Genomic DNA, 25,889 nt, shown 5'->3' on the forward strand with positions numbered 1-25,889 from the left:
TTTCAGGTCTACTTTTTCCCTATAATTGAAAAAAAAAAACCACCTTTAGATTTTTTAAGTAAAAGCCACAGCTTAAATGAAGATGGAATGACATAGACTTCTGAAATGGAAAGCAAGCTTGCAACTTTCTTTATATTACCCTCTCATTCAACTAAATGCTTACCGTATTTTTTATAGCAGAATTTACCTAAAGCACTTGTTTGACAGTCTTATGAAAAATTGCCGTTATGCACTGGGCGTTTGTGCTTCTGAAGCCAGATCTTACTAGAACTAGTATATGATCTTTTGATTCTTAATTTCTTAGGTTATTCTTGGTCAATTTTAGCCGTTTCTAGGTCTCATTCACCAGAAATAACCTTCGACTTTTTTTTTTTTTTGGTTTACTGAAGTAACGTTCTGTTTTGTTAAAATCATCAACATTTGGAATTTTTGCAATCATTTGATTTTTGAAATGTTACTGGATCACCATAACATGGCGTTTTTATGAGATTCTACCTTCTCTACATGATTTAACTAATCAAGTTCCTAACCAAAACCAGTCTGATTTGTGCATTCTATTATTCTTTCATTCTTTGGAATAAAGGAAGCCAGACCATCTCTCAGCAGATTTGTTTCGGGTCCAAAATTATTGTCAATTTGTTCTCGAATGGAAATTTATCTCAGAAATGTTGGTCACAGGCTTTTAACAATTATGAAAAGTGGTTTTTCCTCATTGTACTCACAACACCAGAAGTGTACCTTCGCCATGTGAAGGAGCATCCCCACATGGATGCTGCCACCTTGGGCCCGAGGAGAAAACGCCTGCGCATTATCCGAAATCACATGGGAGGTAAGCAGACGACAGTGAAATTGCTAGCGTTGGTTTCACATAACTCTAACCATCGCTAAGATTGGTATTAAAATCACCAAAATGCTCCTGTGCGCAACATTTCCCATACAAATTCGGAGACGAATGATCCTAAATCATAAGCTATATAAAGATTTCATAAATTGAGATTCTTTTTCCCCAAGACATGGCTCAAAGTCGAGCCGTATCAATTGTCAAAATAACCTGCAAAAAAATAAGACTCAAGATACTTACAAAACATTCACCTTGTGTCTGTGCCAAATCCAGGTACCAAGTCTCAGCAATCACTCCACAATGGGCCTAGAGATGAAGCAATGTAGATATTTGCGCATTATCTAGAGATTTCAACATCATGATACGCAAACAGGAAATACATAGAGAGAAAAAATTTACATAATCCCGACATGTGATGGCCCACAAAGATAAGTATGCCTCCTTGGGCATGTCGCAGAGAAATATTCACACGAAGAGTAATGCATCCATCTGTTGCCAGGGGCAGGACTCAGACACACTATCATTCACAGGCAGAGTCATCCACAGGTCATGCGCAAACATGTTTGGACACCAAACCACCTGATCACAGAAAAAATGATGGACACCAAACTTCTTGATCGATATGGTAAATATCAATCTTTGAGAAGTGCTCCAACCATATCCCTGTAACTCACTTTCTTCTTCTTTGCCGGAGCTTCGCTATTTGTTGCTTCATGAGTCTCTCTTACCTGAGCTAAGCTTTTCCCATCATCATTCTTGGTGCGAAGACCTGGGATCATATCTAACAGCATAGCATGCAAAGGATCACTCATTACTTCTGTCCTGTGTATAACTGGTCCTTTCTCCTCTTCAAAAATAGGATTCTTCTCTGGGCTTTTTCCTTCTAACTTTGCACGTTCTGCATCTATTGATCCTTCCGCCTCTTGTTTTAACTCTGTGGGTACTCCAGCTACATCTAACTGAGCATGTTCTACTGCATCCATGTTTGCTCTGTTCATATTATCATCGTTTATTACCTTTTCTCCTTGAGCCAAACCTTTTGTCCTTGCACCATCTGAACCAGGGCTGCCTTCTTCTTCACTTGTACTGATATTGGCTGGCTCAAATCCCAGCTGAGCAGGTTTTGCTGCTCTTCTTTTTCGGGAAACCTGCACTAATCTTCTCTTTGTCCCTGTCCTCACATGGTTGGAAGGAAGAGTGGCCTGAGTACCAGCAAGCTTATCATGAAGCGGCTCCTTTCCTTTATCCAGGCCTTGTACTCTGACATCTCCATCTAAACCACTGCCTTCCTGTTCACCTGTCCTAATCTTAACTGACTGTTTCCCTCGCCCAGTAGGTTTAACTCTTCTTTTGTGAGGCAACTGGACAAGTTCCCTTCTTTTTGGTCCCTCCTGGGCATGAGATGCCAAAGCCACAGCCTCATTATCATCAGTAGCAGGTAGCAACAAGTCCGATCCACTGGAAGTACAATACGTCAACAAACATAAGAACAAAAACACAAGCATGATTCTGCCTCCATCAGAGAATGAAAGTTCAACTGATCAAAAGAAAAAAGAAAAAATGAAATGAAAGCAAGTGCCCACAAGCTTCACCATGAACGGACTAAACACATGGACAAAGAACCTACAAAAGGCAACTGCAATGCACATAAACCATATCTCAGTCAGGACAGCAGCTCAACATCCAGGATATGATCAAAGTTCTTAGTATCAATTTACCTTAGTTCCATGGATTTTGGACGTAAGTTGTATGCTTGCTCTTCCACCTTTTTATGGCCCAGAAGGGAATCTTCCAACCATTTGCCGCCCAGAACATGCAACCGTTCACTTCGGAGAATAGGAGCCATGGAAGCAGGAAAGCTGCAGAAACCCAAATTCACAATGTCATAAGACATACAGGCACATTTGCAAAGCATGTTTTAGAAGGGAGTTCACGAGGATTCAGTTAACAAGATACAAGGAAAGGAAAAAACAAAAATTTTAGGTAAAGAAACATTTATGTGCTCACACAAAGAAGCATTCAGAATCTCAAAAGGTCATCACGAAGTAGATACAATTTCCTCTGAAAATACTCTGCAGCACAAAAAGTAAAGTAACTGAAAATATATCTATACAGACAATAAACTATTCTTGGCCATAAATATATCTTAAACGGTGTCAGACAGCAATTTATCAACTTATGTTTTACCTCTCCAATATTTTATCAAAATCCATGTGAAACTCGTCGCACGACACTACCACTAAATGGGTAGCATCAGCAATATTGCTGCTAATTTTGCCACCACAAATGGAGACTTCAAGCTTCAGCCTTCTCAAGACAATCTCTGACAGAACCTTCATATCCAAGTCCCTGCATGATATGTAATACCAATTAAAATTATCACCCCTTTTTGTGCTAGTGGGTCAAAGCAAGGTAAAGAACAATATTATAAGGTAAGAATAGAATATCAACATCTTACACAGACTGCAACGGCTGGCAGAAGTAAATACAGCAGTCCCAGAACAAAGACCATTTTCCAGTGGGAAAATATTTTTTCTTATAGTAATTACTGGAGCTAGAATATTCAACTTTGTGCATGTTGTCAAATAGCTGAAAAAGATTCAAGCAAGTAGGTGATGTTAGAACTCTATTTCTGTAAATAAGTCTGTAGACAAAAAAAATCTAGCATTAGAAATCAGTTAATTAATCAAAACAACCATCAGAATCAAAGAAACTGCCATTTTAGGGCCTGACATGTAGGTATCAGCTAATCCTTTTACTAGAATTACTAAAAGCATTTCATTAACCTAGGGACAGTTTTGTTTATCATTATATATAAATGTATCGAAGAGTAAGAATTTATATATTCCACAAAGAATGAGTACTCTAGAAGGCCTACAAGAGGATGATGGACATGTTATTACATGGGATGTCTGACATGAGCTGGTAGGTGCAGAGGTTTCTCATTATTCATAAAGATGACGATAGACACAGCATTCAGTTATACAAGCAACAGCAAGAACGCCAAGCACAAGATGAATAATCAAAACTAGGAACCCATTAATAAAAATTAGGTATGACAGATCATTACACCCTTACAGTGAAAGGCATAAAACAGGCAAACCATAGCACAGTTGCCCAACAAATCAAAAATAAAGTTGACCTTCTAATTAGAACATGCATCAATCTCTTTGAGAAATAGTCAAACTGAAATTATAAAACCAATGTAGGGCATTACCTGTGTAATATCTCTAACATCAAGATCCAAAAAGTACGAGTCACCCAGTGTGTCAACCTCTGTTTGCAACTTCTCTTTGGAGGAGTCAGAAAGAAACAGCAGGTACCTTTCAGAAACAATATCCATTAAGATGTAAGAAGCCATCTTCAAATTAATAATATTAATGAAACCTAATATGGCAGCACGACTACGCAAAAAAGCTTGTTACTAACTTTGGTTGCAAGTGTAACAAGCGTTTCTGTGAGCAACAATCTAAGACCCACGAGTAATGGATAACATCTCCACGGCAGGCAGCAGCTTGATATTTGATCCCTGTGAAATGTACAATAGGTAAAATTTGTCACCAGATCCAACTAACTAACAGAGACTGTAGGAAATATGCAAACCTTTTCTTTCTGCTGCTATGCAGTGAGTGACTGAATCATTTAAGTTCATTGAGAAAGAACCACCATTCTCAACCACAAGCTTATGAAAGAAATCCAGAGAATATGTAGGTGGAATATTAACAAAGTCTGCATATGTCAAGGAAAAACCAATACACACAGATAGAATACAAATTCTCCAGCCAAATCGCAATAGCCAAAAGATCTCATACAGAAACATACAAAGAACAAACACAACCTCAAAAAGAGACTTCCTTGACAAAGACTTCTACCAGCTCCAATGGATAACAAATACAGTTTTCTGAATAAGGAAAATTGTAAAGCACATCTAAAGTTCCTCTCCCAAGTTCTCAATATTGTCAAAACATAACTTCTCACACAAAAAACCACATCCAACAATCTAATGAGGGATATCACAACCGAAATGGAGCTAATGAACTACAAGGGTTACCCTCTTTTTGCATAATTAATTTAATAACATATTTTAATCAATGTAACCCAGGGATATCACGTTGAGTTAATGAGTTAACATGATTATCCTCAATAAGTTCATCTTTGCCTTTTTCATAATCCGATTAACTATACACCTGAACCTGACACTTTTGGAGTACATCCCAGCTAGTGTCTTTTTTACGACACTTAAATTGTCAGGTTCATCTTAACAATGTCAGAATGTAGGTTATCTATAATCAGCAAAACTTTAGGCAAATTGCTTTGAACAGCACTAGAAGTTAGGCTTACTTTTTAGATCTTTCTTAGAGGTAAAAATAGAAAATTTGCTACTCATTTAAACAAATTGATAGGAAGAGACCCATGGTGATTTCAATTAACCATAAAAGAGCTTAGATATAGTTTGCAGAAACTCGCTTTTTTTCTGAAAACATCCTCTAAAATGACATATGTGTGCATTGTTCGAACAAAACAAGAACTTTAGCAGACATGGATCAGCCATCAGGGCTTGTCTTCTGTACATGCAGAGAGGTTGGTCCATTCAATCCGCTTATGTTCATCAACAAGCTGGACGTAATTCCCATGGGGTCATGAGTTTTTGTTCACATAACTTGTTGGTCACTTTTCATATCAGCAGGTGTTGAATAAAATGAGTAGAACAAGATCCAAAGTTGGGAAGACAAAACTAAAACAATCAGAATATCTTATGCAAGGTGGAAATATACAGCAATCATTTGAAAAGCTTGAAGGATACAAAACATCATGTTTGTGAACACCAAACTCTGCTCCTTAATATCAGAGACATCAGTCTGAATGAACTGAGAAGGAACAGCAAGAGTTCTTTTCTGTCTCTTTGATGAGGAACTTCTTTCTTTTGTTATATGGTCTGTCCCAACATGCATTCCATGCTGAGTGTTGCCATTACTGGAATGAACCAAGTCCACAAATGCTGAAACATCGTAACAGAAGAAATGTCATTTCTGGTTGATCCTTGCCACCTTATATTCCAATACTCTTGACTAATACTTCTTTGATCTCTCACCAAGTAAAATTTGCAATAGCAAAGGCCTTGTTTCTGATTAATCCAAAGATAGATCACGTTTTCTACAATTAGAAATCAAAATAATTGGAGAAAACTGAAAACAATGAAATAGTCACATTGCACAACGCACATCAATAAAGTGCAACAGGGGTACAGGAAAAACGAGCAATTCCAGTGCATGTAAGCTTTGTATTTAAATATGAAAAAGTTAAATAAGTCACAAACATAGATAATACGGCCACCAGACCATTATACTTACATTGCACATCAAGGCACTCATACCAAGGCTTGTCATATCGTACCCTCTGTATACGAGGGAACCTCAAACTGTATGGTGAAGCAAATACCTGCATTTTACACCTACAATATTGTAAGCCAATCAAGAATCACAGAAAAGAGATAACTGATGCCACAGGGATTGCTGACTCTGCATAAAATTGAAAGTGCCATTTGGGACAGAAAATGAAGCTCACCTCAGACTTAATAGTTCGAATATCACTAGTAATAGAAAGTATAATTGATCTGTAAATCACAAAAGGCTGTGAAGTGTTAATACAGAAACCAACTAGATCTGATTTATATTTCCAGAGATATCAAAACCACAAATCTGACTTTTCAGGATTATCTATCCAAACATCTGGTCTCTCCTTTGCATTGTTTGTAACTATATAGAAGTTTGGGACCGCCTTCGAATTCTCATTTCTCCTGCAATCAAGATATCAGGGGAAAAAAATTACCTTTCTTGCCCATCATGATGTAGAGATGAAGTGAGACACTTACATTAGAAAATAAGGCACACAAAGACAAAAAAAAAAACAAACGACATTGTAAAGAATGGTGAACACATCAAGAAGTCAAAACCGTTACCACCTCAGCCGATCAGTGGGAGACTGATCCTACGAACAACTAAATGGCAATCTTGACGGTGTCAAACATAAAAGTAGTCAACATTGTAGAAATTTATATCTTGAGAAAAAGGATTAAAGAAGATGCTCAAAAACATATTGAAAAAACAAGAAAATGAAATTAATCTTTAAGCATTCACATTTCACACAGTTTACTCAGATATAAATGATACCGGAACTCAACGTGCATGCATCTTTTACCATGTTGTCAGTTTCAAGGGACACGTCAACTTCTACTTCCACCAAAGGATTAAAAGAAAGAAAAGTGTCTGAAAACTTCTTTTGGATAAAAAGGGAAGTTTGGTTAGAGGAAAGGCAACATATGATTTCTCCAGTGGTATTCAGTAAACAAATAAACACCAGCACATAGTAATTGAAGCTTAGCAGTTAGCACTCTGCATTTCCACCACTTGTACTGTGATCTATTCTGCCCACCACTACCACCAGCCAAAATTTATTTAGCGTACCAGGAAGGGTTCCAAAAACTGAACCTGAAATAAGGCTTCAGCTTTGATATGAGAACATCAAGCTCATCATCTGAAAGTCCAGAACCAACTCTGCAGAATGAGAAGAACCTGCAAAGGAAGATTCAGCAACATCCCCTTTTGGTGTCACAAATATGACGTATGGAATGTGATTCAATAGAGCAACAATCATCATACCGTGTGGGATGGCCACTTGAAGTTGATCTTTCTGCAAGTCCAACCAAAAACTGGCCAACCTGGAACCAGAAAAGTAATAACAAATCTGAATGAAAGCTACACAAAGCAAAACAGTAGAGGGGATAAAGAGACTGAATGAGAGAGAGAGACCTCACCACCTCGACGTCCTGAGCCAAAGTATCCACCTATTAACAGAAGGAGATGAAATCAAACTGCCTATCTAGTTAATACAAAATATTATGTAATAAGAAGTTGCAGCAGGTGCAAACCTATGATCAACACATCTAAGTCTGCCTCAGCATGAATGTAATCAGGCTTTAACTTCAACCACTTGCCGCTACGATCACTTGGTTCCCATTTCGAACCAAGATCTTTCAGCACAATTCCTTCATCTCTGCATGAAAGAAAAAGGAGTAAAGGCCTGATAGAATTGAAAGAAAAAGCTCCACGTGGAAATTATCTTCATATATATGACATGCTTCATATTTAACAGAAAGCACCAGATAAGAAAACCATGTTTCCAATTAAATCAAGGGCTTTATGGACTCCATTAGTTCACAAGTTCATAACAAACGAGATTTGCTGGAACAGTCAGTACACAGAGTGTCCACAATCCATCAAATTTCACGGCAGTGAACCTCTCCCTTTTCCCTTATGAATAGGAGAAAGGAATCTGTGAAGATCGAAGATATTTGTCACTGTTCCACAAGCTCCAGTACAGAAATGAGATGGTCAATGTCTAATAACCAAAACATCTTAATGCTTCCATGTCCCTCTACACCCATGGGCAAGACAGATGTTTAGCAATTAGCTTAGTTGTTATTAACTTTTGACCACTATTCCCTTGTAAACAAGATACATTGATGACTTACCCTTATATGATAAAATATGACCTTACTTTCTATTTAGCCTTTGAAGTTTCCAATGAACATACTTCAAGTCTTCAACATAAATGCTTTTCCTCGTCAATTTGTTTCTCATAACAAGTGCATCATTAAAAATCTGAGAACATCCCTTTGGTATTTTGAACTTCAGTAACAGTGCTGTGACATGAATTCTGACTGAAAGGCATCAAAGCTTCATAAACCAGAAACTAATCAATCTTCAAAGTTAACATTTGAAGGATCTATGAGTTCGACAGGCATGACAAGCTGAACCATTAAGCTTCACTAACACTTCATATTATACGGACGTGAAGTGAAGCAATAGTTTACCTGTTCTCAATGGTTTCCTTGAAAAACTTTTCAACTTCCCCCACACTGTATACAAGAAGAGACCAACAAGGTTCACCTGAAGGATTCATTGCCAGAAAAGCATTAAGCTACAGCACTAATCCAACCTGAAAGAGCTCCACAACAGCATTTACTTATTCAAGCAAAAGAATAACATAGCACATGTTGTACAACAATTTAAATAAAAAAGCTGAAAGTCCAAATTAAATTATAGATCATGTGTCACTGCCTACTCTAAGAAAGAAAGTAAGTTTCAGGAGAAAAAGTTTCTGTGCTTTATCTTACATAGCAACCAAAAAAGTTTGTCTATTAACATAATTACCAACCCCTCTGAAAAGCAAAAAAGGCTATGGGCTAGAAAGAAGTTTGGTGTCTTCATCCATGCAGATTATATGATTTTCATTTCTCTCATGCCAAATCCCAGTTTCTCAGTATCCCACTAAAAACTAGTTGGAAATTAAACTGGTAATTTGGCTCAAACAGCAGAATGAATACTTAGAATAGAATGGCAGATAAATGTTACCATGTTGATGCTGAATCAAGCCTTTCAGATGCTTGTGACTACAATTAAGTAATACCCATGTCTCCTAAAGCCCCCACCAAAAGTCAAGCAGAAAAATCCCCATAAATCATGGGACAAAGTTTCAAAATTTAACTCAAAATGTGTCTGTCACATAATATAACAATGTGAGATCACTTGCATATAATGTGTCAACCATTTATAGATAACCACGTCTTCACTAATTATATTTATTAGATAATTGTACATATTTACCATGCTCTTGGTTTCTGGTTTGTAATGACAGTGTACAACTGCAACTTTTATAAATTTGACATAATTGTGCATTTTTGCAAATACCTTTTTATGTGCACGCATAAAATTTAGAAATTGCATGCAGAACGTGCTCACGTTTTCGAAAATTTTGTAGTGTGCTTATATGATAGATAACTGCTTAATGTTCAATACATCAAAGTGACAGATTAAAAGTAATGAGTTTAAAATCACACAAGCTCCTGGCTTATGGAGCAGCGCCACTACCACCAACCTTGTCCCACTCTAACATGTGGCAGTGTTGCAAAAATCATTTTCCATCTCATATCGAGAACCTTAAAAAGTTAAAAATTGATACATGTTGTTATCATGCATTAGCCCATATCAGGCAAATTCTTTTTCTAATTTTAAAAGAATTCATAATATTAAAATTTATTTAAAAAAATGCTTACTCTTTCAACCCCAGTATCGGCTAGAATAATCTCAGTTTGTAACTTTGTGACAATGGGTGAGACATATTAGCTAAAAAGCAGCTGATTCTGACAACAGTTATCTCTGGGTCAAGTATAGGAGCCAGTGTTGTCAGTCTATTCTGCAACCGCATCTTTAGAAATTGTAAGCAGCGCCAAAAGAATAATTTAGCAAATATAATTCTACCTCATGCACAACCAAGCTCCATGCCATGAATTGTTCTTTACAACTATAATCAAGCCAAGTGCCCAGTATCAAACATATTAGGCTCCAACCTCTATGTCAAGCACTAGTATGAGGCTTGATGGAGAATAAAGGATTGGAAGAGAAGCAGCGCATGGACATGAGAGAGTCCTTAGCCCAGACAAAAGCAAGCCTCACCTGCAGTGGGCTGGTTGGCCATCTAAAAAGCCTGATCCAGCAGGATCACATATTAGATGACCTGAAGATTTAAGTTTAACACATACATTTCCAGATTTTCATATACAACAAACCAGCAACAAAGGGGTTTTGGTTCTTCTCATGTAACATAATACCCTACTGCAAGCAGCACATGCAGAAACGGCTCAAATGCACTGAACATGGACAACAAATGATGAACAAACGCAACAAGTAATAAAATTGATATGTCAAACCATAAAGACATTTCAAAGAAAAGGAAAACCTCTCTTATCAATTCACCGCCTCCATAAAATTAAAAAATTTAAAACATAAAAAAGCACAAGAGGAAATAACAGATGAAGATAAAGAGACAGCTTTCCAGCCAACTGCTACCAGAAGGACGATTAGCATTAAGGCCTCCATCCGGCACCAAAATTTCAAGCCGTCCCTTAATTGGTTTCACTACATTACGAAGAAGTTCATGTCGTTCTTTGAGGCTTTGATGGATTACACTGGTGTCTCCCACATAAAGAATATCAAAGGCAACATCTGATTAACTGGGTTAAGAAACTTTTATTAACAAACACTTCAACAAAAAATTCTATTGATATCACACTAAGCAAGACTTGAAATGAGTACAGTGATAGACGTACGTGACAAATTTCTGACCAAGAATTAGCATGTACATGGACAACGGAGGCAAAGCTGAAAGGGCCAAGCCAGACATAATAGAAGCAAAAAAGAACAAACTAAAATTAATAATAGCTGCACAAAAAAAAGTGGAGTTATCCACAGTAGGCCTGCTTGCCACAAATTGACTATTGGAAAGAACCACATACAGATTTTATGCCATCTATGCACCACAACTTAGTCTGCAGAAAGTGTATCCTCAGGTCTTCATCCGTAGCAACTATATGTGAATGTATACTTGCAAGAAGAATTAAAAAACTAAAAATAGAATTAGAGAAAAAAATCATTGTCACAAGTATCATTTTTAGGTTCTTATCAGAGAGGTTTTCCTTGGGTACTAATCAGAAAGTTATTTTTCTTGGGAAAAGCTAGGGGATTCAAAAAATTAGTAAAAATATAAAGTATAAGAGAAAAAATAACGAAATCTTGAGTTTATTTTACCAAATTTCTTTACAGAAACCTGAAACCTAATAAAAGTATAAAAATATTATTTGGAAAGAACACAAAACCAAAAATACCGCCATAAAACCTAATATTTTCATTTTGGCAATATTTTCAAAATATTGCAAATTTTTAACTTTTTACATTTTCCTTAGTTTCCCATCTTTAACACAATACTTTGAAAAAGACTGTGATACTTGTCAGTTGTCATAATAAGAAAATAAAGTTTCTGAACTATAACAGACGAATGCATTCAATTGCAATGCACCTATCTAAGTTTCTTCTTTTTCAATTTTCGACCACTTCAAAGATGACATTCAACAAAACGCTAGCTCACATACTTCTGGTGCACCCAAAAGATTGCTCAGATACAAACAGCTGGCAAGTGGCAAGAGATATCAAAACCCCAACAGAAGAAGCAATACTAGCAACCTAAGCAGCAATTCTTTTCAGCCAGGCAACCAAAGGCAAAACCAAATGGTCAAAAGCAAAAGAAAAGCGGAATAAGCAGTCAGAAATTGACTATATTTGGAGCGTTCTTGAATATTATTCATCCCTTGAAACTTGAGCAGTTGGAATGAATAATCCATGGGTATCAAAAAACAATTTGACCTGCTACCACAAATAATACAATGAAATCACTAAGTAAAGCTATTGTTACCAACCAATATTAAGAGGTACCTGACGTTAAGGACAATTATGAGTAGTCCTTATACCAAATATAGTCAAGTCAAACTTCTTCAGGATATACTGCCATTGCCAGATTTACCCATTATGTACGCTATTGAATTTGATGTTATCTTGATTAAGATTTTCTTCCTAGATAAGCAATTCAAGGGCATCAACTGATCTAGCTCTACTGGACCCCTATCTCCCCTCTCCACACTTCACACATGCACACACCCACTTGTTCATAGAGCTATATTACATCCACTGATTGGATTTATTTTCTGAGATAGGAAAACTTATTTTGCAAAAAAAATTGCTATATTAGAACCCAGAATTTGTCTTATGATTTCTTTGATCTCAACTTGGTTAACTAGACTTTCCTACATTCTGACATAAAAGCTGATATACATATAAAATGTGCAGTTGACCAGGCAAGCACTCCACCTAAGAAACATAGTTTTCCATGGAATGCAACTGTGATAGCCTTCATGCCATTTCTTTAATCAAGGGAAATGATAATCCATCATCAAACAGACCAAACAGTTTTACAAAATATAGCACAAAGAAGTTGATTCAATCATCAAAAAGACGTCAAAATGAGAACTATTATCAAAAGGAGCTACACAGGCATGGAAAGAAAATTGTTAATGACATTCACAAAGAAGTCCACACCTTGGCCAGGTGTTCACCAGGAAGAAAAACAGCATCACCAGGATGCATACATAAAAAGAAGCCAACTAGGCGGATCAATCCAAACAGAGAAAAAAAAAAGAAAAAGAAAGGACTAAAAACCAATTCTTCAGCAATCACCTTTCCTTTGGGGAAAAATGACAACATATCCCAACACATGTTATGGGTCTTCTTCAGAATATATTATAAGATGAAGGATACAACTACAACAAAGTTTAACATGATTAGCATTATTAACCACAACACAACCAGAAGACTACAATCTCAAGATCATGAAAACAAATTCCAAAAAGATAAAGAACGAATTTGTGTCAAACAACAGTCTTGGTCTCATACACAAGAAAAACTTCTCATTTCTAATAGGACTGAAAAGCCAGCAACTCAGACAGAAGGATACAGCAAAGCTGCAGAATAACAAGAGGAAAAATTTATTAGTCATCGATGTACATAACACCAATCAACTGCAACAGAGTAAAATTAAACTTCTGATATACCTGCCTATCACTTTCTAATCCATCTCTGCATGCCTTGGCTGCAAAGCAAGAAAAGATGGTGAGTATTAACTATTAAGTTCCTGGGGTTTGTTGTTAAGATAAACCATCCAAGATACATGATGAGTATAGCAAATAAGGAATGAAAAACAGAACCTCCTATTGCATAAAAACAGAAACTAACCAATTTCCTGGTTGGAACCAAACTCTGCAAATCGTCCACTTGTAGTGTCCCAGACTAACATTTCACCATCAAGAATGACTCTAAACAACCAACACAGAGAGAAAAGAGGATGAAACAAAGATAAAAGCTGCATGAAATACAAAAGCAGCCTTCCTACAATAAATTCAAAGAAACACATTGATTAGAAAATTAAGTAAATTCTTTTTCCTTTTCTTTCTGCGATGGAAGTCATCTATAATTTGAGGATCTCACGTGGAAAAATGAAACTAAAATCCAAAGCTTGATATATTACATGTTATACTAAAGACATTTCATATATAAAAAAAAAGTAAAGAATTACCTATCAGCCACAATGTTATTCTCAATAGCCTCTGACATTCCATGTCCATATTCAGAGTGGTCAAGGAAATTCCTGCAAGCACATCATAAGTCATCAAATGACCCAATTACTGCCCATGAGGAAGAACGATTCCAAGATATCCATTGATTAGACAGCAAGCTCTGAATTGTACGATATGATACGAAGCAGACCCAGAAAACATCAAAGCTTTATCAAGCATTTATTTCTAAACCCTGTTTCATGTTCAGCAATAACATTTTAGTATTTGTTAGAATATCTTGTAATAGGGAACCGGGTCCGGATATGGACCCGGTCCCATGGGCATGGATACCGAGGCTGGCTCGGTACCCTAGGCGAGCTCTCTACCTCTCTCTCTTATAATCTCCACTTATTGTAAATCTGTTGATTAAGTGGAATTAATTTTCTCTCTCCTAGGGTTGCGGTTTTGCCCCTAGGTTAGAGCTTCTCCATGGTCTTTCACCTCTTCTTGAGGTTTTCCACGTACATCGTGTGTTTCTTCTCTGTTTCTCTCTTCCGTTGCATATTTCTACATGGTATCAGAGCCAGCGCGTGTGGGATTTGCTTTGTGATCGTGTGTTTCCGCCGCTGCTGGTGTTTCTATTAGCCGCTGCCGTCGTTTTTCCGCCACTGTTTCTCCTTGCGCCACCGTCGCCTGTTCCAGCGCCGCCGCCGCCTGTTCCAGAGTCATTCCAGCGCCGTCGCCGTCGCCTGTTCCAGCGCCACCGCCGTCGCCTGTTCCAGCGCCACCGCCGTCGCCTGTTCCAGCGCCATCGCCGTCGCCTGTTCCAGCGCCGCGATTCTCCGCCACCGCCGTCGCTGTCAAGGTTTTTCCCGCCGCCGCCAGTGTTTCTTCCGCTTCCGGCGCCTCTTGTCTGTCGTCTCTGGTACTGGTGCCGCGTCTCCTTGTGCTGGGTATTGCGTCTCTTTGGTGATTGTGATGGCAGAAGAGATGGCTCCCAAGATAGATGTTGCCTTTGACACGGGCAGTAATACCAAGAGCGAGAACTTGCCTGTTCAAGTCACCTCTATCCGGCTGAACAAAGACAACTATCTCTCTTGGTCTGCTGCCCTAGAAATCGGGATAACCAGCCGCGGTCGCCTGTCCTATATTACTGGGGAGAAACCTGCGCCTTCTAAAACGGATCCGCGATGGGTGACTTGGGCATTGGAAGATAATCAAGTTAAAGTATGGATCATTAGTTCAGTGTCTGTCGATATTCAGCCTCTGATCTTGCGTAAGTCGACTGCATATGACATGTGGACTGTGCTTGCGCGGATGTATGGTCGTAAGAAGAGAGTATTGCGTACGTACCAAATCAAACGTAGCATCTACTCTCTTACACAGGGTGACTTGTCTATAGCATCTTTCTTTGCAGCCCTGAAGACTAAATGGGAGGAACTAGACTACCATGTGAATGATGACTGGCATTGTGGTTCTGATCATGGCTTGTACTGGGAAAAAGAATGGATGGACCGGACTTTTATTTTCCTTGGAAGCTTACGTGATGAATTTGAATCCATTAGGAGCCAAATTCTCAATTGTGACGAGATCCCTGGGATTGAGGAGGTGTATGCCCGGGTGGAATCTGAGGAACAACGTCGCCAAGTTATGCATATTGACTCTAGCCATAGGAGTTCCCCCTCAGCGTTTGTTAGCCGTGCCTCAGGGACCGGACAGCGTCCTGTTCGACGTTGTAGTCATTGTAACAAGTTGGGGCATTCTGTGGACTTCTGTTGGGATATTCATCCTGAGAAGAGACTTGTTCGTGGTCGTCCTCCTTCTAGTCGGCGGGGTCCTTCTGTGCCTGACTCTAGTCAGGGTAGTTCGTCAACTGTTGAAAAATCAAAGCTTTCCTCCGATCAAATCAAGGAATTGCAAGCTTATATCAGCCGGCTATCTACTACGCAAGAGGAAACTTCCACGTTCGAGGGAGCTAAGTTAGCTCAAGCTCTTGTTGCCACAAGCGATCAAGGTAATCCCTCACATGGTGATTGGATTGTTGACAGTGGGGCTACGCATCATATGACAGGGGATCCTAAGCTGTTTCAAGAATACAAATTGTCCTCAGGGCAGCAACGCGTGTCTATGGCTGACAGGTCTTCTATTTTTGTGGCTGGAAAAGGGAGTTTGTCCTTGTTGAATAAATATCGTCTTCATAATGCTCTTCATGTTCCCAATATTCCTGTGAACTTGTTATCTGTCAGCAGTATTACCAGAGAACTCAATTGTGATCTAATCTTTTCTGCTGATCATTGTTCCCTGCAGGACTTGGTGACGGGAAATAAGATTGGGATTGGTTCGGTTATTGATGGACTCTACAGACTGCCCGTGCAAGTTGCGTCTGCCTTGATTTCAGCCACTAGTGGACAGTTGTCAGGCATGGAAGACATGTCTACCATTATGCGATGGCACGAGCGTCTTGGGCATCTCCCATTCCAGTTGATCAAGAAGTTGTTTCCAAGGCTTTTTTCTTCTGTTTCTATTGACTCTTTCACATGTGAAGTTTGTCAGTTGGCTAAACATGTCAGGGCTTCGTACCCTATTTCTTTCAATAAAACCACTCGTCCGTTTGCTTTGGTTCACTCTGATGTTTGGGGTCCTTCGGGAGTACCCACTTGTCGTGGTTTTCATTACTTTATGACTCTTATTGATGACTACTCCCGTTGTACGTTCGTGTACCTGTTGAAAGAACGTAGTGAAGTTCCTGTCATTGTCAAAAATTTTGTTGCATTTGTTGAGACCCAATTTCAGACATCTGTTCAGGCTTTTCGCACTGATAATGCTCGAGAGTATGTCTCCCAATCCCTAGATGTCTTCTTGAGGAGCAAGGGTATTGTTCATGAGACGTCCTGTAGTTACACACCTCCCCAAAATGGTGTGGCTGAACGGAAAAATCGCCATTTATTAGATGTCACTCGGGCTATTATGTTTCATAGACATGTTCCTAAGCGCTACTGGGGTGATGCTCTTCTCACTAGTGCCCACCTTATTAATCGTATGTCTACTCGTGTGTTGAATGGCCGTTCCCCTTATTCTGTGCTCATGCCCACTCATAACCTTTGGCCTCTTACTCCTCGGGTGTTTGGGTGTATTTGTTTTGTCCATGACCACAATCCTGCCCTCAAGAAGCTTGACCCTCAGTCTATCAAAGCTGTCTTCTTGGGGTATTCCTCCACTCAGAAGGGATACAAATGTATTGATCCTGTCACTTCCAAAATTTATGTCTCCCGGGATGTTACCTTTCATGAACATGAGGCGTACTTTCCTGTGAATCCTCTTCAGTGGGAGTGTATAGGCAACAGTGTGGAAGAGTATTCTTCAAACCAGCTGATTCAATTTATGGATTTCTTAGACTACAAGGTTAGTCACAGTGTGGCAGACACAGACAGAGGTGATAGAGACAGTCATGTGGAAAGGGGCTCTAGGGATGAACAGCCCACAGCCCGTGATCATTTGTTTGGTCAGGTGTACACCAGGAAGAACAAAGATGTGCTTGAAGATGTTGATGCAACCAATCCCAATCCTATGAGTTCCCCGAATGAACCAAGTCCACTAAATGAAGATCTTCCCATAGCCTTGCGCAAAGGAACCAGGTCATGTACTTCTCACCCCATTTAGAGATTTGTTTCATATGCAAAACTCAGCAAGGATTACAAATGCTTTATTACTTCCTTGTCTATGTTTGTGATTCCCAGGTGTGTAGAAGATGCTAAAGAGGATCCTAAATGGCTACAGGCAATGACAGATGAGATGGATGCCTTGGCAAAGAACAACACTTGGGAAGTGGTTGATATTCCCAAGGGGACTCACTTAGTTGGTTCCAAGTGGGTGTTTAATGTGAAGTACAAACCTGATGGTACTGTGGAACGGTATAAGGCTCGCCTGGTGGCAAAAGGGTTCAACCAAAAATATGAAATTGATTATCTTGAGACCTTTGCTCCTGTTGCTAAACTGAAGACAGTGAGGGTCATCTTAGCACTAGCAGTGCAAAAGAAGTGGAGCATGGACCAGCTTGATGTCAAGAATGCATTCCTGAATGGCCATCTAGAGGAAGAGGTCTATATAAGCATGCCTCCTGGGTATGCCCAAAGTGGAAAATGTTGTCATCTCAAGAAAGCCTTGTATGGACTAAAGCAATCTCCTAGAGCATGGTTTGAAAGACTGAGGGTAGTAATGAAGACTAATGGATACAAACAGGGAAACGGTGATCACACCCTATTCATTAAGCAGAGAAATGGTCTGGTGAACCTTCTTCTTGTATATGTTGATGATATGATTGTCACAGGTGACGACGAAGAAGAGAAAAGGAAGATGAAGGAGAGGTTGGCTGCTGAATTTGAACTTAAAGATCTGGGTAAATTAAGGTACTTTCTGGGAATAGAGATTGCTCGATCAAAGACAAGACTTGTTATGAGCCAAAGGAAGTACACTCTGGATCTTTTAAAGGAGACAGGTAAACTGGGATGCAGGCCCTTTCTAACTCCAATGGAGTCTGGTACAAAGATAAGTATCAAAACTGGTAATATCTTGGATGAGAAAGGAAAAGGACGATATCAGAGGCTGGTTGGTAAGCTTATTTATCTTACTCTTACTCACCTTGATATTACTTATGTTGTAAATGTGTTGAGTCAGTGTATGCATGCTCCTACTGATTGTCACTGGAAAAGTGCAGAAAGAGTGTTGGGGTACCTCAAGAATGACCCAGGGAAAGGGTTACTATATACTCAGCAGGACCAACTGAATATTGAATGATACTCTGATGCTGATTGGGCAAGGTGCACAAATACTAGAAGGTCTACCACAGGGTACTGTATCTTCCTGGGGGATAACCTGGTGGTATGGAGGAGTAAAAGGCAGGAAGTCTGCTCTAGATCCAACGTTGAGGCCGAATACAGGGCAGTTGCTATGGGGGTTACAAAAATGTTATGGCTAAAGATTCTTCTAGCAGATATTGGAGTTGAAATGAAAGAGAAGATGAAGATGTATTGTGACAACAAGTCTGCGATTAACCTAACTAATAATCCTGTTCTTCACGACATAACCAAACATGTGGAGATAGATCGCCATTTCATACGGGAACGCATAGATTCAAAGGAATTGATCCTGCCTTATATGAAGTCTGAAGATCAAGTTGCAGCTGTCTTAACTAAAGGCCTATGTACATCTCAAATTGAAAAGAATGTTAGCAAGCTTGGCATGTTCGACATGTATGCCAAGCTTGAGGGGGAGTGTTAGAATATCTTATAATAGGGAACCGGGTCCGGATATGGACCCGGTCCCATGGGCGTGGATACCGAGGCTGGCTCGGTACCCTAGGCGAGCTCTCTACCTCTCTCTCTTATAATCTCCACTTATTGTAAATTTGTTGATTAAGTGGAATTAATTTTCTCTCTCCTAGGGTTGCGGTTTTGCCCCTAGGTTAGAGCTTCTCCGTGGTTTTTCACCTCTTCTTGAGGTTTTCCACGTACATCGTGTGTTTCTTCTCTGTTTCTCTCTTCCGTTGCATATTTATACAGTATTAAAACTCACAAGTACATTATTAAGAACCCCTTGCTTCTTTGTTCTTGATTATTGAACAAATACCTAACTTTTTATCTAATTGAGTGCAGGTAAGTGCAGTAACCCAATCTATATTTAGGGATGCACAATGATCAAGCTACTCAAGCTCAACTCAATAAACTCGTTGAACTCAAGCCAAGAACTACACTCTTTTCTCTTCACATGTTGGGCTCCCGTAAGACAAGCTCAGCTCATTTAGGCTCAAATAAGCTCATTTAAACATACAGAGACAATATCTTTCTTAGTATTAGCCACCAATTTTCTTGACGTACTGGATGTCTCATTTTCTTTGGTCTCCATTTGAAATTCCAATTGTTGTCCTCCTATTTTAAAATTAAAAAGCAAAAATTAATGCTTAACAGGCTCAAGCTTAACCAAACCAAACTCGAGCTTGCGCAGGTTGAGTTGAGCAAACTTGAGCTTGCCCAATTTGGCTTGAAATCGGCTCGAAATGAGCCAAACTCGAGAATTTATTTTAAAACTATTAAAATAGAAAGACCTAGATACAAGGTTATGGGATCAACAATGTTAAATCATGCTTCAAAAAGTAACACCTTGAGAAGAAGTGTATCTCTGATCCATTCTTGTGAATTTGAATACGATCACCATCGAACTTGCATTCTGCAACCACTTGTTTACCATGCAGCTGCGGCAAGGAGAGAATGAGCACCAATTGCATGTAGAACGAAGAAATCACTAATAATAAGAACAATTACATGGAACATTCAAACACATTTTGCAAATGTAACAAAGTATCTCATTTAACTGCCAAATGAACATTGAGCCAAGAAAATAAACTTTTTTGTTCAAACTCCACTCAAGCACAAATGTATTCTATAAACTATTTTAGCTATATTTAGATGACCAGAAGAATAAAGAAATCACATAGGCAGGATAAAACAGCTATAAGAAAAGCTTCCTTTGGAATGGAATTCCAGTCTGTCAAAGAATGAACAGCCATTCTTCAAAGCAACCTATAGCATATCTTCAGCAACAACATTGTAGGAACAGCATACTAGGAGATTTATTCCCAAAATTGCCTGCCCCTAGAGGCCAAAATTCTTTGTACTGTGATTGTGCAATAAACAAAAATCCATGATATTCCATGAATGTTAGTATGGATTTGAATGAAATAGCAACTTGCAGCCATTTTCCTCTTTAACCTTGAAGTTTGTTACTTCATCTTTCTCTCCTAACCTACTTGTACATTCTAGGAAGCACCAGATCTGCATTTAGCACTCTGACTATTTGGCTATTTGTCCTTTCTTCATGCTGCAAGATCATGGACCGTTGCTCTTCAAAATGGGAAAGACCATTTGCCCAGTTATCATGGTGCAGAAGAAGCTTTTTATGGTCCGAACACCAGCAAACCACAGATGATTTTGTCTGTCCCAGCCCCAGGACAGGGTTACCATCCAAAGTAGATTGACATATTCCTCATGAAGATTGGACTATTTTTCTCTAAAAATGATATATACAATTATAGATAAATGTGGGGATGTCAAGCTCATTTTCATGTAATAGTCACAAAAAACGAGTTTTTTTCGAAAAAAACGCGAAAAAATGCGATAAATTAACTGGTCGTTTAAAGCTTTAAAAAAACGTGTTTTTTTTAAAACGTTAAAAACGAAAAAAATACATTTTTAACGCGTTTTTTCATTTTTTTTCAATTTTTCAGTTTTTTCATTTTTTTCAATTTTTTAATGTCAAACAGTTTTTTTTTTTCATTTTCTATTTTTTATTTGTTTCAAATGTACTTTATCTTTTGATGTTTGTGTTATTAGTTTCTCACTTATTTTATTTTTCTCTCATTTTTAGTTTTTTAAAATTTTTAAAAATTTACCATATTTTTCTCGTATTTTTCCCTTTTTTTTCGAGCTCGCCGTATTGTACCCGAAAAAACCTCGCCGTTTAAAACTCTGAGACGTTATTTGTGACTATGGACTATAAACCAACATTGACATGACATGCTATGGGGCAAGTGAATAAAGTAGCAATTCAGTTCATGTTTCCTATAGAAAATATTATTTAGCTTACACTCCATAAAAACAAAAACAAACTCTTCAGGAAAGAAGTCATTCAAGTAATTCTGTAAGGAAATCACACTCTAAAGTTTAAACCTGCCAAGAAAGAAAAAGAATATGTCAAAGAAGACAAAACAAACTAGGAGGCATTGCCGATAACCACACTATATGAAAATAAACACAGGCTCAGTACTAATAACCACTTTCCAAATGCTGACCTGAATAAAGTCACGGACTTTACATAAACAAAATCCCATTTTATTCTTTAACAGACAAGCCACAAGAAACATTATCTTAAATAGAGACCTTCTTCCATGCAGTATTCACATCACTAACTCGCAATGCCAGTTGAGGACGAACTGCCTTTCCAACCTCAATGTCCTGCATGAGAAGTAAAAATAGCCACCTCATGTAACATCAAATTAAAATCGTCATTTTGCTAGTCAATGCATATACGAGTTTTCCCCCAAAAGCTCAGTTGTTTCCAAAGGCAAATACCACTAAGTTGTGACACTTAAAGAGTATGTAAGGTCATAGATTAGTGCAGAACTTTAAAATTGTATAAAGTACGAACACAAATGGAAGCCTCATGCTTCATAATAACTTCCTCTATGGTGGTAATAACTTCCTCTATGGTAATGGAGGTACAGTATCCAATACCTACCAGCTACCACCAGAATTAAGAAGGCACACAATACGCCTGACAATATATCACAGGATTTAGTACCAAATACTTGCGTTGACCACTGCAGAAATCAAGAGATCCAACTGCACATAGTCTACCAAGAGGTCCAAGACCAATCACGATTCTTCCAAATTTTTTGATGCCAAAATTGCGAACAACAATAAAACTAAAATTACAGAATTTCAGACCAAATATGAATACTCCATTTTAGGACACATCCAACTGCATAGCACCAAACAAAATGCCTTTGTCCCATCTAGGATATTTTTGAATAAACAAAGTTCCAAAGTGTACCACCATAAGATTTTACATGTTTTTTTTTCCGACAACCAAAAGAGCATGGAACTTATTCTTCAATTTACTCAGTAATGTCTGCAAAAGCTCGGTACTTCAAAATTAGGGAGTGAAAGAACACTTAGGTACCTGTCTTTTGTTCCTCTGAGTCCGATCTTTCAGTTTCTCACACACTAACTTCAAATCACACGTGACATTAAACAGGTCTTCAGCATCTGGGTGGAACTCATGAAAGACGTTTTTTTCACTGACTCCCAACTTCAGGTCTGCAGAGGACATAGGATAAATAGATTAAAAGACTGGCTGTTTATTTATAAATATAAATAACTGAACCTAATGAGAATTGGCATGAAACCTTTAAGTATAATCATTAAAATCCACTTCATTTCTTGAGCATTCGTTTTCTTAATGAGCTCAGAGAGGACAGCAGTCTTCTCTTCCCTGTTGATGGAACATAAGCATTTAATAAACAACAAACGTAAAGAGAAAACCATTATAAGCATTGGACAAAAAATGTGCCAGGCAACAATAGCTTCAATGTTTTCAGGCTGTTGAATGCAACCAAGTCTTAAAATTGAGTTGAATTGGAGAAAATATAATCAAAAGTGCGACCCTTTCAGTCATTAACAATAATAAGTTTATTGATTAATACAGAATGAATGGAAACCCTCTTTTCCCTTCCATTAGAAAAATACACACACAAGGAGCAAGGTTAAATAAATTCATGAAAGGAATGGATTTGAGCAGTATCACAACTGTAACATTCACTTAAGCAAATTATGTTTTTTCCATTGTTTCAAATATCATTTTTGGCTTTTCAACAGTGAGGTTTTTCTCGAGTAATGTTTGGCGAAGTTGTTTTTCTCAAGAAAATCTTGAGAAAATTATAAAAAATTAAAAATTAGGTAAAAATAAAACAAGTGAGAAAGTAATGAAAGGACATTGAAAAAACTATATAATATGATAAAAATTATGTTTTGATGATGATAAACAACTTCATTTAAGTTTAAAATTGAATTCATGATGCCACTGATGTAAAAAAACAAGAAAAAATGGGCGAAGGGGGAAAACATGTTAAAAACATGATACATGCATTTTCATGTGTTTTCCCATGCTTTAGTATAAAAAATATCGTGATATCTGTGACGACGATTTGTCTTTGTCCTAATCAGTGGGGAAAAAACGGAAGGCATAGATCGAAATCATAATGATCTAAGCAATTACATATGCACATCCGCATGTGCTCCATAGCCGAAGTCCACAAGGTCAGACTTCAAAGTTTAAATCCAGTTATAAAAGAACTACAATAAGTTGCAATTAAGCAATTAATAAATGTCACTGGAAGAAGAAAACCATGAACAATAAGTGATTTCTTGAACATGTGGAATAACCACGTGCACCGTCTAGTAGACCGCAAACATGGTGACAACAATACAAAACCATACCGCTTCTCAGCAGAGGCCAAACGATCGAGCAAGTCATTTAACTCCTTAATGGTAATCCCTGCAGAAGCTACCCCTTGTCTGGCTTGTAGAATCTGGTACATACACGGTAATGATAAGTGCTTCTGGGATACTCACTTCTGCACGTGACGTCAGCACACAAACACACACTTGATTGCTAACACATAAACAACGTAAACTTCCAATCATATGAGAAGCAACGTTTTGAAAGACAAGTTTCTCAAATAGTCTTTTTCTCGCTCCCAATGGATACGTTTCTCGATAGACCCCAAAAGAGTTTCATGGTCTACACAAAAGAGGGGCAAGTTAAACGACATTAAGCGGTGGCCGTTCCAATTCTATCTCAAGCAATTTCAGAAATATGCTTACCTCAAAAGCCACCAGAGCGAAATTCCCGACGTTAGCGCCGACCCTGGCACCTCCTTTTCGCCAGTTGATGAGCCGGTCAGCGTCCGGCGACTCGCGCGACATCCCGAGCGCGTCGATCAAGCACGTCGCCAGCGTCGATTCCTTGAGCCCGTACGTCCCCCTCTCCCTGTCGAGCGCCGGCAGGACCAGCCTGATGGCGCTGAAGTACTCCCGTGTCCGGTAGACGTGATCGAGGAACGTCCGGAAATGCTTTCGCTTCATGACCGGAGACTTGGCCCTCACCATCGCCTGGAACATGCTGCATAGGACGCTAAACTTCACAGTCTCGTCCGACATCTTCCGCTTCCTCCACCTCCTCTCACTTCTCCTCTCGTTCCTATGGTCCTGTAGAGATCCCCGCCGGAGAAAAATCAACTTCTCCTCCGTCTTTCCACCGGAAAAAAATTCCCCGTCGTAAGTCGGATCCTCTCTCTCTCCCTCTAGCTTTCTCTCTCTTGGCGGTGGAAGAAAGCGCGCCAACACCACTTATCGGGCGTTCATTGCAAGCGACTACATTGCGTTACGGTTCGGGTCCAACTTCTTAATGTCAGATCCGGAAACCATAAAGTTAGGCCTTTCTATCTTAACCACAAAAGTATGGCTTTTTCATAATGGCTCCTAAGTATATGCAAACGACAAATTGTCTCAGCTTTGCCACTGAGTAGTGAGTAGAGAAAATATTGCATCCAAGGCGACCCCTTAAATTCTTTTTCTTTTTTTGTTTCAGACCACAAAGTCTAAAGCTGCTTTGATAATTTGCCGTAATATGTTCAATTAATTATAACTTTTAATTTTAAAATATTTACTTTGACGTATGTATTATATGAAAGAAGGTTAAACAACGAGTTTTAAAAAATTACAACAAGGTGTTCAAGACATGGGTGAATAATGAACGTGCCCACAACTTTCAAAAGTTAGCAAACGAGCATTTAGCTTAAAAACAAATCAAAGAACCACGTGTCGAGATAAAACATTAATTCTTGACGTATAAAAGTTGCCTCTTATAGAACAACCCTTCCATTAGCCAATAAAAGATATTTGTTGTCTTTTAAAAGGAGCATTTATAGGTATATTAAAATCTGTTGTCTTTATGTTAACATGCGACTTCTTGGAATTCTTGCTCAAAAGTGAATGCTTGTTTATTAATTTATAAATGTGAAGCAACCTTGTCCAGAAGATTATCCTCTCTGTACTAAAATTTAAACAATTATATATTTTATTTATTTAATTTATAAATGTTGTTTTTTAGCTTGCACTTGAATGGTTTGTTGTTTGCAACAAAACAAAGTTAATGCCATGAAAATTTAAAACAAAAACAAACCGTCTATCGACCTTGCATAAATCCCGTTGACAATACTGAGCTTTCTTTTACTTGCCAAAACTATATTCCACCCAAAATGGAAAAACTTTCTTTGTGGTATGAAAAGTCCCACCTTCGAAGCAAACAGGCGCCAAGATTGGGAAAGCTTGCACGTAGAAGAAGGTTTTGCTTTCATCAAAGACGTGGATTTGATCCGAAATGCACATAAAGGTCCGAACGAATCTTCGCCGTCCAGATTCTCTCCCCCGACGG

The 25,889-nt window shown here is 38.5% G+C and overlaps 1 protein-coding gene across 1 annotated transcript; it reads right to left on the bottom strand.

The window, feature by feature from the left end:
• Positions 1-955: 955 nt before the first annotated feature.
• Positions 956-24,771, bottom strand: LOC116263987 (DNA ligase 4). The gene is made up of 27 exons (XM_031643851.2): positions 24,278-24,771; positions 23,891-23,982; positions 22,801-22,886; positions 22,575-22,711; positions 21,773-21,847; positions 19,997-20,088; positions 13,862-13,933; positions 13,522-13,601; positions 13,341-13,378; positions 13,244-13,250; positions 10,750-10,905; positions 8,715-8,790; positions 7,770-7,894; positions 7,651-7,685; positions 7,501-7,559; positions 7,330-7,413; positions 6,546-6,638; positions 6,407-6,455; positions 6,193-6,280; positions 5,646-5,840; positions 4,445-4,570; positions 4,271-4,370; positions 4,059-4,164; positions 3,300-3,430; positions 3,029-3,190; positions 2,560-2,700; positions 956-2,299 (listed from the first exon to the last, which is right to left on the bottom strand). The coding sequence occupies exons 1-27, from the start codon at positions 24,611-24,613 to the stop codon at positions 1,474-1,476; spliced, it is 3,567 nt and encodes a 1,188-aa protein (XP_031499711.1). The 5' UTR covers positions 24,614-24,771; the 3' UTR covers positions 956-1,473.
• Between the last annotated feature and the right edge of the window lie 1,118 nt (positions 24,772-25,889).

The sequence above is a fragment of the Nymphaea colorata genome, chromosome 11 (genome assembly GCF_008831285.2).
Source record: "Nymphaea colorata isolate Beijing-Zhang1983 chromosome 11, ASM883128v2, whole genome shotgun sequence".
Classification (NCBI taxonomy): domain Eukaryota; kingdom Viridiplantae; phylum Streptophyta; class Magnoliopsida; order Nymphaeales; family Nymphaeaceae; genus Nymphaea; species Nymphaea colorata.

Coding starts and splice junctions, on each gene's coding strand:
- LOC116263987 (XM_031643851.2), bottom strand. CDS start 24,613: ATGTCGGACGAGACTGTGAAGTTTAGCGTCCTATGCAGCATGTTCCAG. Junction 7,895..8,714: donor AAGGAAACCATTGAGAACAG/GTAAACTATTGC, acceptor TCTTTCATGCAG/AGATGAAGGAATTGTGCTGA. Junction 6,281..6,406: donor TTCGAACTATTAAGTCTGAG/GTGAGCTTCATT, acceptor TGTAAAATGCAG/GTATTTGCTTCACCATACAG.